Below are 16092 nucleotides of genomic sequence, written 5' to 3'. Positions count from 1 at the left end.
CAATGCTCCTTCCACATTTTGTACATTGATGAATCAGGTGTTCCATGACTATCTAGACAAATTTATAGTCATCTATTTAGATGAAATAATGGTATATAGCTCTACTCTGAAAGAACATCAAAAACACTTGTGCTAAGTGCTTCGAAGATTACAAGACCACCAGTTGTATGTGAAAATGGAGAAATGTGCATTTGCTCAGACCCAAATCCACTTTCTCGGTCACATTGTCCGTGACACAGGACGTGAGCTATCATCGAGCATGTATAGATGGTAAAACAGATGGGCATGGCTTAAGAATTATTTCACATGGCTTGAGCATTATATGGTAAAAACCATGGGCCCATCATCTTCATAGCAGGATATTCATCATTTCACTAGTTGAATATGCAAATTATCCCATTACAGACATGTATGGACATGCATTAGTTCAAGTTGGGATACACTGTTAGAGAAATAATAGCAGACCTGTAGATCAAATCCGTGTTAGTGAAAGAAGTTATACCACAGCAATATCCTCTTCTAACTGACAACGATAAACAAGCCAATGACAAAGCCTAATTGTCCAAGCAGGTCAGTGCCGGATCATCATCTCTGTTTGTATGTATCCCAAGGTCCTATCCAGCCTCTGTCTCAGTCAAATTTTTTTCTTTCAATGCATCTTCAGCTTTTATTTTCTCAGGGACATAATCTGGAAACACAGGAAAAAAAATTCCAGCAAATGTTAAATAATAGCTCAACCAATGCGGAAAAAACTTGGAACCAGGATAAACTTTGGGAAGATAGCTGGCAACGAGAATAGGATAGGACAGCAAAGATGCCAGTTAGTTTAGCTACTAAAGTTTTTTTGCAGTTCCAGGGATGACTTGGAATGGAATTCCACCCTCAACATATATAAAGGCGCTAAAGGGAAGGAGAAGGTGAAGAACATTAATTTCTATTTTGTAGCCCGGCAATTGGCTAAATAAAAATAAATAAACAAATTAGAGAGAAAAGTACCTGATAGAAAGTCATATCTCTTCCGCTCACAAACAACCATTGCTGCAAATATGGGAGGAGCATCTTAATACTACTGCAGTCAAATATGTTAACAGCTTTTTGCAACAAAAATATCAAATTCTTTTAAAACGGGTTTGAGCAACACGATAAAAGCAATATGAAGTTGTATACAATCCACTTTTCAAGAAATGAAAAATATAATATCATTCAATTATATACTTCATAAAATATTAAATTATAGATGAAATATATATATATACATGGAAAAAACATCCGGAGAATCTTAATATAATTTCAAGCACCCATAACATGTATACCAATCACAAGCAATGGAAAGAGACTAGGCTTTTTGAGATATTTAAGATTCATACTGGTGCAGAGAAACGGCAGATTAAAATTTTGAAATCATCAGATCTCAAATTAGTTCATGGTTCACCTACATGATCCATAATAGAATATCAGAATCAAGAGCCAAATTCAAACCCCTAAAATTTTCAATTCTAATGACACAAGCAGAGGGTCAATTTTGATGTGATATAGAAATCGCTATATGTGTACAACTCTAGCCCTCATAACTAGAATTTAAACTCTAGTAATTAGTAAATTTTTCCAAACCCATCTGCAGAAAACTTTCTTCTTGGCTATCAAACCATGAGACTGAAATGGCAGTATCACATTCCATAAGAATCTTGACTTTTTATTTCAAAAAAAAAAAAATACTATAACTATAAATATCAATCCTTATGAACAAATAACAGATCTAAGGAAACCACTCGAGAGATACCATCAGATCAATTTCAGACACAACATGCAAATGATACAAAAAAAGACATGAAAGTTACACAATTTTAAATTGACGAAAAACATATGTGGGTTTGGCAAAAACCAAAATATGTGTGTTGTATTTGGCATGTGACACAAATCGTGACATGGCAATTTTCGTGTTTTAGAAATGTTTTATGGCAAACAGACACAACATGGATAGACAAATTGCCAGGTCTACCATCAGAGTTCCTACTCCTATCTTTACCAGAAAGAATTACTAGTTTTGATCCTCACAGTATTTAGTGTTTTGTAGGAGCAAATATTAATAAGGTAGAGTAAGTTATGGTTCATGCTAATATTCTACATTTTAAAGACATTATGACAATGCAGGATAAAACCAGCACATATACAAAGAGGATAGAAAGGGAACTTACATAGGTGCTTGTAACTAAGCGATTTCTTGCGATCTTCCACAGAGCATTTGTATCCATCTTCACAAAATTGTTCGAGGAATTTTTCCTGCAAGAACCAAGAATACATTGAGACATAAAATAACATGTTCAAGGACAGAAAGAGATAAAATGAAACAGAGTGATAATTACCATTGTGGCAAATAATGTTCATACCATTATTCACAGAGAAGAAGAAACAACAGTTACACAAAAGAACAAGTATCTTGAACAACAAAGAAAAAAGACCAATTTTGAGAAGAATTCGAAGCAAATAACTAATAACAACAATTAGAAGAAAAAAAAAAAAACAACCTTTCAATATATTTTTGTTCTCAATTCTCTAACTTACTTCCCATTTTTGTCAAGCATGCATTCAAACAAGCATAGACCTAACGAATAACAGCAAGAGTGAATCTTTTTTCAAGCTTTGACATTGGAATATATACATATTGAACCCACATTATAATTTGAAAGAGTAAAATGAAACGGAAAAGGACAACCATACTGGCATTAAAAAAAAACCAAGAAAAAGCAGAGAAATGAGAATTACCGTGGCTTTATTAACAACAAAAACAACATCTTGAGAAATAGCCATACGGGAATCTTCACTCTTAATTATCCTCTTTATTCTATTCATAGGAAACGTAAACATCTTTGCTTCTTCTTCCTCATTCTCTTCTACTTTTTCCTTGCGTTTCCTCTTATTGGGTTTAACATTCTTGTTGGTCTTGTTTCCGTTTTCTTGTTCTCTTGATTCAGTGTTTGAAGATGGGTCAGCAATAACCTCGGACTCGACCAGGGTTCCATTGCTGCTCTTGTTTTTGTTATTGTCTGCCTTTGGCTTTGACTTGTTAGGTTTTTTTTGGGTACTGGCTTTCTTGTCCGGTTTTTCTATGGCTTTTTTTGTCTCTTTAGCAGGGGTGCTGTTGCTCTTCTTCTTGTTGTTTCCTTCTTCTTTGGGTTTCTTGGAGGAGGCCATGGCGCTCTCCCCCTTTCTCTCTCACGGATTTTGGGGAAGTCTAAAACTTCAAACTCCAAAGCAAGATCTAATATCTGGGCCCTATAGATTGGGCTAAGGTGTTTTGATGCGCTCTATCTTTCCATCTTTCCTAATTTTAAGATGGGCTGCAGTTGAATTTGTTACATTCAATTTTTAGTTAAAAACATCATTGAATTTCTTACAACTCCTCGAACGTTTCTTACTATTTTTTATTGAATCTTTTGTTTTTTTCTATTTAACCTTCTTAACAAATCAAATGCTCTTCACGTTATGTTCATCTTTTCACTCAGATCGTTTGGTCAACATTTTAAACGTCAACTTAACATCTATTGATGGTTATATTCACTATCACCTCAACTAGTTTTGTACTTAATTAATAGCAACTAAGCTAACTAATTATGTCAATGCCAATCCATTATAACAGATAAAATCAGGACAGGGATGTCTCATTATGAATTTTTCACTCCCATCTCACATACTCTCCCCTACTTTCTTACCTTCTTTTTCTTCTTTGCTCTACCTTTCCTCACCTCCTATATTTTGTTGACTTGAAAATTAAAACGTCTCAAAATCTTACCTTTGACGCCCCCTGAACATTCCATTTATTATGGGCCACTCCAATCTCCAAATCAACCATCTGACCAGTTTTCCAACATGCATTCTGCCATCAAACCCAAAAAGCCATCAACATCAATCATCCAAGTATTTGTTGCATAACAATACACACACACACAGATATATATATATATATATATATGATGTTGTGCTATACACATTATGTGTTAATTAAAATATGCAAATTGGTATAAATTGGTTGTTGAACAATTTACCCTTTAAACTCTCAAATAGCATTAAATTAGTATATTGTACTTCCTAGGGGTACTTTAGTATCTAAAGGATAAAATAAACATTTTTTTAAAGTATAAGTAATTAAGAAGCGAAGTCAATTTAATTATTTTATTGAGTTGATTTATTGAGTTTAATCAAAATTTTAAGATTTATATTAACTCGATCATCTTAGTAATCTAACAATTAGTATCTCAAGATATTGACTTATCATACTTTAAGTGGATAGTCAATTGTTAACTTAGTTAGGACTTATAAAATTAACCCTAATCTCCTATACTGATCTCGAGCCATCTAAGCCCAAAATCTTCTATCACACAAATATAAATAACTTCATCCATATATTTCTAATTTATTTGACATTCTTGACTTTGAAACCTTTATTTAATTTTTTTAGATCAAACTTTAATGTAAGTGTCGAAATACAAATATCAAAATAATTCATAATCTTAATCATTAACCGATATTTTTTTTCTTGTATTTTTAAAATTTTACCCCTCACGAACAGGTAGGCACAAACAATACTATACGCATATCATGTGTTAATTCAAAAACACAAAATATTTTGTGAAAATTCCATATGCATGTCATGTCAATTGTTCAATGTAAGGCAGACATTTTGTTGATTAAGGGAAAATATATTCAAATTTTCTTAATTAATGTTGAAAAAAAATGTTGATATTTTCGTGTAAACATAATTTGATAATATTAAAGCAAATGTCATGTAATAACTTGTTTAAGTTAATGGTGTTAAAATTCCGATTATCATGATACTCGATTTAAAAGATACAAAATTTAAAAATTCAAGATGCAATGTGACTAATAACAGAGGTAGATCCATTGTTAAAGGGTGTCCACGGACACTCTCCAAATATTAAAAATTAAGAAAATTTAAAAGAACAAATTTTTTGAACACCTTTTAAAAATTTTTTTAAATACCCCAAAAAATTGAAAAATAAAAAAAAATTTGAAGGAAAAACATTATTTTCATCAACAAAATTGATAAATACATTAAAAACATTTTATAATATTTGATAAGTGGATACAACCAAAACAAATCTTAAATGTGCCACTGACTAATAATAGTAACTAAATAGAGCAACATCTAAACATGGGTCGGAGACCAGCCAGTGACTGTTCTGTGATGGAGAGAACATGGGAGTTGCGGTTGTCATGTATCAGATTAGGCATTCCCAATCTTTTTATTTTCACAAAATCTACTGCCAAGTTAGCTAATGGTTCTGACTAACAGTGACTAACGATGATGGTGGAAAGTAGGTTTTGAAACAACACCGGGAAACTATAGTTAGGGGAGCTTTTTAGGGGAAGTAACGTATTTTCCCTATCATTTTTTATAACTGTAGTAATATGTGCAAATGGGTCTGTCACATGAGCAAATAGCAAGAACAATTTGTACCAAAAATAGCAAGAGCAACGATCAATCAGAGCCTAAATGTAAGTTTAATTTACATTTACCATATAGAACCAAACTCTTTATCTGTCTCAAAACTAAATGTCACCTAAAAGAATACTTGTCAAATAGATACTAATCTTTCGAAAGATATTTATAAATCCACAAACATGGAGACACTACAAGTGATGAGGAGAAAACAGAACAGGAAGAAAAAGAAAAGAAAAAAAAAAGAAAAAAACTAAAAATAATCTCATCGCCACTGTTGATTATAGAAATATAGGAAGATCATATCTTGTTTGTTGGTTAGAACTTGGATCCCCTCTGCTGACTGCAACAATGGCATTCGAGGTTCCCTCTTCAACTTCGCTTGCCATCTTTAGAAAGTAACTATGCCTGCACAAACGACCATTTAGAACCTTGGCTTAGCATTGAAAAGAAAATCCATTTAGAACCTCAGATAAGATCACAAGAAAAATGATAACTTGAATGGATGATTTAACATCTTTATACCATCTAGTATCTGCAGTCAACTCAGGGTGGAAAGCAGTCCCTAGCAAGTTTCCTTGCTTTATGGCAACTATCACTTTCTTTTCAGGCACAGCATACTCCTGAAATACCCAAAAATATAGATAACAAGAATTAATACAGCCGAAGGTAAAGAACCAATAACAGACATCTTAATCATGTATAACGACATTATGCAAAATCAAGTTCTTTGCTGGATCAATAAAAAAGATGAAGGGACCATTAAAATTCAACCTATGTGGCTAACTTTTTTAACTAAAGAAATATAAAAACAAAATAGATTTATGACACATTGTAGGAAAAGGTATAGGAAAGCATAATTATCAAATCCAGCCTTCTTCAATTGAAGCAATGTCTTTAAGTTCTCATTGTTTTACTTTTAATTATTGCAATGAAGAAAAATTCACTAGAAAGAGCGCAAGTATACCTCTTGGATTTCAACAGCTGAACTGGAGTATAGCACTTTATTAGATGGAATAGGATAGTCAGCCAGCACTTCAACTCCTGGCCCCACTTCGAGGACTGCAGGAGCACGGATGAAAACACCACGAAATGTCTCAGGGCCACCTTCTTTGGACGCAAGTTCTGGTACTAAAAGCTCTGCCTCAAAGCTTTGGATCTAAATAAAATTGATTCGTTAAATAACAAATAATTTAGTTCAATATTAGTAGTTTAAACAAAAATCAAATTGAAAAACCAGGACAGGAGGTTATTGAACTCTTCTTCACGGCCGTAAAATCGATATCACATTTCTCCAAGTAAAGGAGATTTCTACTTTCTAGATATAAAAAAAACAGTGCTAAGCTAGTTAGGTGAAGCATATCAATTTACTTACAAAACATAATACTGACTATAACATGTTCTCAAAGTAGCTGTCACTGTTTTCTTATAGTATATATTTCAATACTTGTTGAATTTCACACACCTATTTAAGCAACTTATCAGCACAAATGGGATGTTGAAAGAGATATCTTCAAGCAATAACAACCCCCCCAACAAGCAGAGGCTTCTGTCACAATACGGAGTTCAACTACCATATCCTAGTGAAACTGGTAAAACGCAAGGTATTTTTTGGATAGTTTTCATCCATGTCCTGAAGTCTCGGGTCCTCCCCTACCCACTTGACATAGACATTTTCTAATTCATCCGGACATCCATTATAGCATCCTCATTACCTATAATCCTTTAACTAATCCCACCATTACTTAGGTTTTGGACCCATGCTAGTGGCTTTTTGCCAAATAAAAGATTTGCATCTGAAAATGCTGATAAGAAAACATGGGAGTTGTGCAATTTCTCTAGATTTCCATTCTACTAAATGCATGTCTTTTAACATTTAAATTTCCATTATTCACTAACCACTACACAACCTTCGGAAAGATGCATGTCTTTACAAGCATCGTTGGACATACAGTAAAATAGAAGGCATATGTATTACCTGACTGCCAAAGTAATTTCTATGGACAGTGCAATCCAGGCCCCCAACTAATTCCTGCCCTCCTTCTTTCTGTCCTGAAAAAGTTGCAGCACTAATTTCAAATTCAGAACTTTTTGAATGATCTCATTTTGATAAATTGCTTGGTGCAAATCATAAATACTTTGCAAATTTAGTATGCAGAATCTAGAAGGGGGAGGAGAAATGAAAGAACAGAAACCTACCAACAGCTTTGTTTGCCAAAAATATAAGACCTGCACAAGTCCCCCAAACTGGCTTCCCCATTTGCACAAACTCCCGCAGAGCTGGAAACTGACCAGAAATTAAAAATATTAACCGATTAAATGCAAATCAGACACTTATAAATGTTCCCAATTGTGATGTTCCAATAAATGCAAGAACTGACCCGTGTGCATAACAAAATGTTTAGGCTTGGGAGTGCATTTTAATTAAAAATCAAGATCAAGATGAGGTTGAAGACTCCATATCTTTTTATCTTCAGATATGACATGCAGTGAAGAAATTTGGTCGGTTGGTTGCAAACAACTCATTAATAACTATACTCAACTCAATCAAGGTCAGCTAGAGTAACTCTTTCCCTTATATGCTGAGTCTTTGGCTACATATCCTTCGAAAGATCTAATAACCAAACTCAACCTTATGATACTTAGACTGCAAGCAATGATCGTTTAGGCTCCATTTCGTCAATATCTTTACTTACTTTTTTGCTTTTGGTTTTGGAAGTAAAAACAAAAGAAATGTGTGGGAACTTTGGAAACAAAAGCAAACAATAAAATTTTAAAAATAACTTCCATGATAACAATTAAAGTCCACGAATTTACTTTTACATGGAATATCTTTGTTTGAATTAATACTTGATTCTAATTATCTACTCATTTTTTACCAAAATGATCTTACATCTTAACATTTGCTTTTGCTTTAAATACTAGCAAAAGGCAAGTAATAACATAACAGGTAAACGGCTTCTCGGGTATTCCATGCTTTTTAACGGAAGAAATATGGGAATACAGAAAGAAACCATTTTTTCAAAATGCATCAGAATTTAATCTCTTATACTTGGATGTCTGCCTCAAGAGAAAACAGTAGAAAATGATGAGAGTAAGAGAGAGAGAATACTAGATTGTGAAACTCAGCGAGCTTCGCCATGGTGGTGCTTTCTCCACCAGGAATGATAAGAGAGCTGATATTTTGAAGCTGCTCTGGCTTCCTTATCTCCACTCCTTTCACTCCTAGCCTCCTAAGCGCTGCAAAAAAAAAAAAAAAAGAAGAGTACAAATATGTTCAACCAAAAATAAAACTCATCAATTAACAGTTTGAATATCAGAGTTAGAGATTATTGCCTGCTATGTGTTCGTTGAATGATCCCTGTAAAGCCAATACTCCGACGACGGCCATGCTTAATTATTCCACTCGACGAGATAAAGGGAGACGTCGAGTGATGTAACTCTTTCCTTCTTCTGTTGGCCAACAATTCTTTCCTTCTTTAGTTGCCCCTACGCCTGTTTTCAGGTATTTTATTCTTCAGCAGCCAAAACGTCAACCAATTGTAGGAAAATTGGTGGACCAAAAACTGGAGGCTGCTGGCTTGCGGTATTGGCGTCTTGCCCACCTGCCACCACTGGCTACTAGACCTGTCCATAGGTGGGGTCGGACCGTTTGGAGGCATTATATTAATAAGTTGTAAATTTATTTAGATCCTAATTTACTCCAAAAAGGAGTTTAACTTTATTGTCGAAGTTCGATTATTTTTAAACGGAGTTGTGCAAATTCGTTCGAGTCCGTTCATATTTTAATTTAAAAAGTAAATAATTTTTATAATAAATTATAAAAAATTAAATAATCAATAAAATAATATTTAAAAATAACTTCATTAATTTAATTTTATGTTTGGATAAAACTTTACCTATGGTATTAATGGGAACATATATATTATTTAATTATTATTTATTTTTATGTATTAAAATTATAAATATAAAAAATATATAAAAATTATCCAGATCGAGATTAACTTTCAAATTTTATGCTTAACACTCAACTCATTTTTTAAACAAATTTAAAATTTAAATGCAAATTTATTTAACAAATTTAAAATTTATATTTAAATATTTTTAAATTACAAATAAACTTTCGGATTTAAGAGGATAAGTAGCCTTTGAACAAATCTACCAACCACTACAAATATTTTTAACACAGCAAAAAGGTCAAAAAGATGGAAATTACAAAAAAATGAGTTTTTTTTTTTTTTATTGAAAACGCTAAAAACTTATTTTTAAAAACAATAAATAAAGTAATAATATTTTTTAAAAAATAAATTCTTTATATATTGAAAAAAGTTTTATTTGCAATGATTATGACTGTTTAAAAACATTGAAGAACAAGATATAATCAAAATAAATTAAACTTAAGGAGTTTTATTATGAATAAATTATGTCAATATTATAAGTGTTTGACTAAAAAATTATCCATTTATCTAAGTTTTACCTGATTAAGATTATCAATTATTCAAAAAAAAATTTAAAAATCAAATTGAGTAGAGCTAGATTTCAAATTTAAAATATATAAATATGTGTATTGCATAAAAAATAAAAAATAAAAAAATACTAATTCGTGTTTAATAACACGGATTAAGGTGATATTTAAGAAAAATAATTTATAATTATTATATTATCTTTTATTAATTTTTGTGAAATTATTGCATTAAATAATTTTTTTAAATAATATTTTAATTAATCTTAATCAATGTTTATAAACATTTGTTAACTGGATTCAAAAATAAATTAAACTTTTCAATTAAACTCATAAAACATGTGAATTTGTCTCAACTTTAAATGCAAATAGCTTACAACTAAATTAATTTGACTTTGAATAATCAAATTTAGAGTTCCTTTTTTAATATTTTTACTCTTTTATTTATATTTATATTTTTATTTAAAAATAAATAAATAAAATATCAATTAAACAAAATATAAATAACTGAAAAAGCAAGGTAATTTGTTAGGGAAATTTTAAAAAGGTGCAATATAATATAAATTTTTATTATTTGATATTATGAAAAAAAAAATTAAAGAAATGAAAATGTTAAGTTTTTAAATTATTCAAAAGGAAATTACTTTTACATTTTTAACCTTAAACTTCACAATTGTTTTTTTTAAAAGCAATTATGAATTTCATTTAAGTATTAAAAGGTCTCACGATCCTTCTCAACTACAGCGATAAGGTATTCTGGGCAATCCTCCACCTAGCATTTGGTTTCATATGTTCCTACTGCTAGTTTCGTTATAGTGTGGGCTGCTTCATTTGCTTTTCTTATGATGTGGGAACAGTGTGAACCTGCCATATGGCGAGGCTTAAACTGTACCTCTTTCATGATGTTTTCAATAAGAGATAGATCTACTTCCTCATGCTTTAACAGTTTGATAATGCTCAAAGCATCACCTTCCAATTCTATTTTGTTAAATCCCATATAAGAGGCAAATTCGATAGCCTTAACTACTGCTAATCTTTCTACATGCATGGCATTGTCTACATTTGTAACCGGTCTGGACATTGCACCTAGGACATCTCGTTTGTAGTCCCTAATTACCACCCCAATGCCAGCTTCCCTCGTTGCAGCTCTAAAAGCGCCATCAAAGTTGACTTTATAATGGTTATACTTGGGTGCCTTCCACAGCTTCTTCTCACTCCCTGGTTTGTTTGTTTGTCGCTTTTGAGCCTCATGGCATCCTACCAGCACTGTCTGTTGTCTATTGTCGCTCTTGAAACTACTGTTAAGTGTTGAGCTCTGCTGATGTTGTTTTTGACCTCGTCATTTCTGCTCTTCCAGCTTGCCTCGTAGATTGTTAGCCAAAGATCAAACTTCTTGTTGTCCATAGTTCTCGCCATGTGGGTTGTTCATGCCATGGTGTTTTGGTAGTTTCCTCCCTACCACTTATGGTCCATATTTATAGTCTTCCAAATATCTATTACTGCTATACAATCTTTTATTGCATGCAAAACTGAATTGTCACAATTATGGCATCTCGGGCATTCTGCATCATTCATGATTCGTCTCCTCTTTAAGGTTCCAAACATTGGCAGCAACTCCCTGGCTAATCTCCACCCAAATATTTTTATTTTATTTGGCAGCCGGGCCTTTCATAACTTCTTCAAGATTTCCTATTCCCCCTCATTTAGACATCCTCGATTATTCTTTGGTCGTTTCCACTCCTATGTCCTTTTACTTTTGTTCCTTTCAAAACTTTTTAATAATAATGGGGAAATAATTAGGTGATTAAGACAAAATTAGAATGAGTAATGAAGAAATATAATAAGGAAGATAGGTAATATTTTTTAAAATTTTAATAAAAATAATTTTTTTTTCAAAAAAAAGAGAAAAGATATAAATATATATAAATAAAAAAAATTTCCATAAGCATGTTGCACTTGTCCTTACATTACATAATTTTAAAAGTAATACGGGTTTCTGATGATGAGACTCCAGAAAATCCGAGTAATGATTTTCAAGAATTCTTTAAATAAAAGAAGTTTGCTTTAAAAGATTGGAATATTTAGTATGATTCTTAATACAAAAAAAATTTCGTTTATTTTTCACTTCTAAAAATGAACTTTTATATAATACAATAACATCATAAATTAATCCATAACATACTAAAAAAGATATTAAAAATAATAATAAATATAAATAAAATTTCAAGGACAAGATCATAAAAAAGTTCGAATAGTAATTTTTTAAGAATCTTCAAGTAAAAAAATTTATCTAAAATGTTATCAATATATTGAAGGATTTAAAATAATTTTCAATAAAGATTTCTAGTCTTTTTTAATAAATAGAATAAAAATGAATTTTTTAGAAAATATTATTTGGATTAAATTATAAAAATCATACTATACACTTGATAAATATAAATATTGAAGATAAATATGAATCATCATGGATAAAATTTTTAATAATTATGAATAGTGATTCTTAAAAACTCCTTAGGTGAGAAAATTCTTCTTAATATTACCAGAGTATTGAAATATTTTTAAAAGTTTTGTAATAAGCAAGATTCTTATTTATTTTTCAAGCGAACCATTAAAAATAAAAATATGATTTTTTACAATAATGAAAATAAAGAAAATTAATTTTAAATACCAAAATTAAGATTTTTTTGTCAAAATTAAAAGATAACATATAATTAATAGGTATCATTTTTAATGGGTATTGTGGGAGTGCTAATCTTTCTCCATGCATAACTGACTCTTGAACCCAAACTGTTTGCAGACTCCAAAAATTATCTTTTTAATAAGTTTTAATTAGTTTCAAAATTTTATTAAAAGGATAAATTTAGTAGGTGACCAATCACACCTAGCCAAAAAAGTTTGGTGGTGACTTTTTTTTTCATTTTTAAAATTCATCTAGTAGACCCAAAAACCATTACGATATTATTCTAAACAAAAACTGTTCATACTACTTTAATGGGGTGTTTGGCTGGGAAAACCTGAGATTTTCCCTCGAAATCTAGTTTGTGGGAATGTGATTCCCATGTTTAGTTCATAAGATCTAATTCCTAGGAGTAATCTTAGATTTTTGGCAATATTCAAAGTTACGGAATCAAAAACACACCTCTCCCTATGATTTTTTTAATATTCCGAGGGAAAAATTATTTTGTCCCATATTTGACCTAAATAAAAATTGTTTTCACTCTATTTTACCTTTTTGAAAGTCAATGTACGAAAAGAAACTTAATTTTGTTTTTTATTTACAAACATAGTATTGAAAACAAATAGCACAAATACTACGTTAGTTGTAAGTTTTAATGTAGTATTTGAGTATTCTTTTTTTCCAATGTCAAATACAACGTTTGTAAGGAACCAAACATAGTAATTGTGGATTAACTTTTTTTGAAATTTTTTTAATACAAAGACGATGTTTTTTATGAACAAAATGCATTATTTGAGAACTCATTTTTGTTATATATTTTTCCATTTGAATACTACGTTGAGAGGCTTTGAAACCTAGTAATTTAGATTATTTACTACATTTCTTTAAATAGAAACGCAATATTTAAGTACTCTTTTTTTTTTCTAATTTCCTACTTAAATCTTGTGTTTCAAGACTGTGAAATGTAGTAATTGTGCTTTGTCGTTTTGGGGTTAATACTGCATTTTTGACGTAACAAATGTTATTCTTGTTAACAAAATCAAAACCCATTTTTTAATAAAAAATAAAGCGTTTTATTAGTCAGAAATGTAATATTTGAATATATAATAACGGTGTTTTTGACATAAGAAACATTGTATTTGTTAAAAAAAAAATTTTGAATGACAAAAACTTCTTTATTTTCAGACAATATCTTGAAGCTCTAATCAAAACCTTTTTTATTTTAACCAACATCAGCTTCAACTTTTGTGATTTCATATTTTTGCTGTTCATTTCATATTCTATTTATCAATAAATGGTGAGTCTACTATCTGTTAAATTATTATCTATTTTGCATTATTTGTTTGATTCAAATATCTTCTTGTTTTATTGATCTAGATCTCATTTAGATCTTAATTGAAAAGTTGTTGATCTAACATATATGTTCTTGATTTTGGTTTTTGTTCTTGATCCACAAATATTTTGTTGTTGGTTTTTTTTTTTGTTGGACGTGTCTTAGATTCCATCTACCAAATGCACATATTAGCTTTTGACACATGTTTTCAACATTAACAAAAAAAAATTTTTCTAAACAGTTATGGCTCGTTTATCAATAAGAAAAAAGATACAATTGGTAACAATGTTTATTTTGTAATCGAACCAGATGGAGATATGTTTCAACTATTACTTATTATTGTTGTGACATTAGTTGTAGTGAAACTTAAAAAAATACATAGATTATCTTATGCTAATAACACTCATGATAGGCTTCAGATTAAGGCGTTGAACTTAAACAAAATATTTTTTTAGAGTGATAGATAGGGTGTAGATAATTATAAAATGGATAGGAGAATTTTTGTAAAATTATGTCAATTACTTCAAACACATAAAAGATTAAAAGCATCTAGACATATATCAATAAAAGAAATGATTATGAGCTTTCTTCATATCATTACCCATTATATAAAAAATATAGTTACAAAGCATCAAGTAGCTAGATCTAAAGCTAGGACACCAACCAATGACACCTCAAGAATTTTTCAATATGAAACACACTCAAGCAAGAAATTATATCAAGAGATGTTTTGGTATATTGAAAGCTAGATGGGCAATTTTAAGGGAAAAGTTATTTTATATAATAAAAACATATTATAGAATCATTTCTGCTTATTGTCTTATCTATAATTTTATTATATCTGATATGGTAATTGATCTTATTGAAAGTGATGTTACTGAAGTGAGTAATAACTAATCAGATGTATCTGAGCATCAAGATTTGATTAGGCATATTGAACCAAGTGATGCTTGGATTAAGTTTAAAGATAACTTGGTATAGAAGATGTTCACGAATTGGTTGCAACTCATAATTAAGGACATTGGTTTTTTTTTTCCCTTTTTATTGTTTATGTTTGTACAATATAATTGAGTGTACAATTTGTTACATATATATATATTCCTTTTTTTATGAGTGTACGATGTATTTCACTATTTTTTACAACAATATTTACTTTTGTTTCCATGTCTATTGGTTTACTTCCTGCATAATTATATGTTAATCTTCATTGGTTTTTTTTTTGTTTTGTTGCATGGTGTCTAACTATATGATAATGATATCAAAATGTCTTCACCTATTGCCAAGGTAAGAAATACATCAAGAAGAATAAAAGAAAGCTCATCAATAGGTAATCACACATAGACAAAAGATGAGGATGCAATAATTACCCAATACCTACAGACATTGGCAGATGATCCTAGTTGGAGAGTTGAAAATGAAATGTTCAAATTTGGCTATCTAAGACATCTGGAAAGGATGTTAGAGTCAAGAATTCCCCAAGCCTAGCTTAAAGCAAACCCACATATCGAGTTGAGGGTAAAGCTACTCAAGAGACAATGTTATGCTATCTATGATATGATTAAATATGCAAGTGATTTTAGCTAGAATGATCATGACAAATGTGTCACTATTGAGAAGGTTATTTTTTATAAGTAGGTTCAGATAAATAGTTTAACATGAACTTAAGAGTTACTTTGCTTGTTGATTTCTTATCAAAATATTTGATACGTATTTATTTAAACCTTTGTATAGACTCATCTTTATACTAAAAGGTTAATGAACAAATATTTTTCTCACTTTTAAGGATGTCAATCTTACTCATACCTAATGGAGAGCCCAACTTTTTACCCGAATAAGGATGAGGATGTGTATTATATTATGAGTACAGGGATGTGGATGGGTATGATTTTAAATATTTATTGGGTATGAAGATGGGATTGGTAACATAGCACTTGCCTGTACCTGTACTATATATATTTAGTGAATAAATTTTTTATTAAATAATATAAATTATTATTTTAGATTTAATTAGAATTAATATATTTTTATTAAAAATATATATTAATATATATTTATAAAAAATTATTTAAATATACAAGATAAAAAAAAGCTAAAAAATAAATTTTTATTTATTTATTTGTTAAAAGCTATGGTTATAGAGATTATCCATACCCATTAAATAT

General features: G+C 30.3%; 2 protein-coding genes across 7 annotated transcripts; both read right to left on the bottom strand.

The window, feature by feature from the left end:
* Positions 1–348: 348 nt before the first annotated feature.
* NF-YC10 (nuclear factor Y, subunit C10) lies at positions 349–3346 on the bottom strand. Of its 5 annotated transcripts, none has more exons than XM_089744684.1 (4): positions 2764–3346; positions 2196–2280; positions 997–1091; positions 349–688 (listed from the first exon to the last, which is right to left on the bottom strand). In XM_089744684.1, exons 1-4 carry the CDS (start codon positions 3190–3192, stop codon positions 668–670), a joined length of 630 nt encoding a protein of 209 aa, XP_089600810.1. In that variant the 5' UTR covers positions 3193–3346; the 3' UTR covers positions 349–667. The 5 variants fall into 5 exon arrangements, with proteins under 5 accessions (XP_089600810.1, XP_022753697.1, XP_022753696.1 ...); XM_022897962.2 differs by having other exon boundaries at positions 997–1066; positions 2764–3342; XM_022897961.2 differs by having other exon boundaries at positions 997–1069; positions 2764–3339.
* A 2158-nt stretch (positions 3347–5504) lies between these two features.
* Positions 5505–9087, bottom strand: LOC111302020 (putative pyridoxal 5'-phosphate synthase subunit PDX2). 2 transcript variants are annotated; one of them, XM_089744683.1, is made up of 7 exons: positions 8792–9087; positions 8571–8698; positions 7658–7745; positions 7437–7510; positions 6426–6617; positions 5984–6081; positions 5505–5866 (listed from the first exon to the last, which is right to left on the bottom strand). In XM_089744683.1, exons 1-7 carry the CDS (start codon positions 8847–8849, stop codon positions 5740–5742), a joined length of 765 nt encoding a protein of 254 aa, XP_089600809.1. In that variant the 5' UTR covers positions 8850–9087; the 3' UTR covers positions 5505–5739. The 2 variants fall into 2 exon arrangements, with proteins under 2 accessions (XP_089600809.1, XP_022753699.1); XM_022897964.2 differs by having other exon boundaries at positions 8795–9085.
* Positions 9088–16092: the final 7005 nt, after the last annotated feature.

This window comes from Durio zibethinus, chromosome 15 (genome assembly GCF_047325235.1).
Source record: "Durio zibethinus cultivar Kanyao isolate XHJ-2024 chromosome 15, ASM4732523v1, whole genome shotgun sequence".
Taxonomy (NCBI): Eukaryota; Viridiplantae; Streptophyta; class Magnoliopsida; order Malvales; family Malvaceae; genus Durio; species Durio zibethinus.
This window is presented reverse-complemented; position numbering and strand designations above follow the sequence as displayed.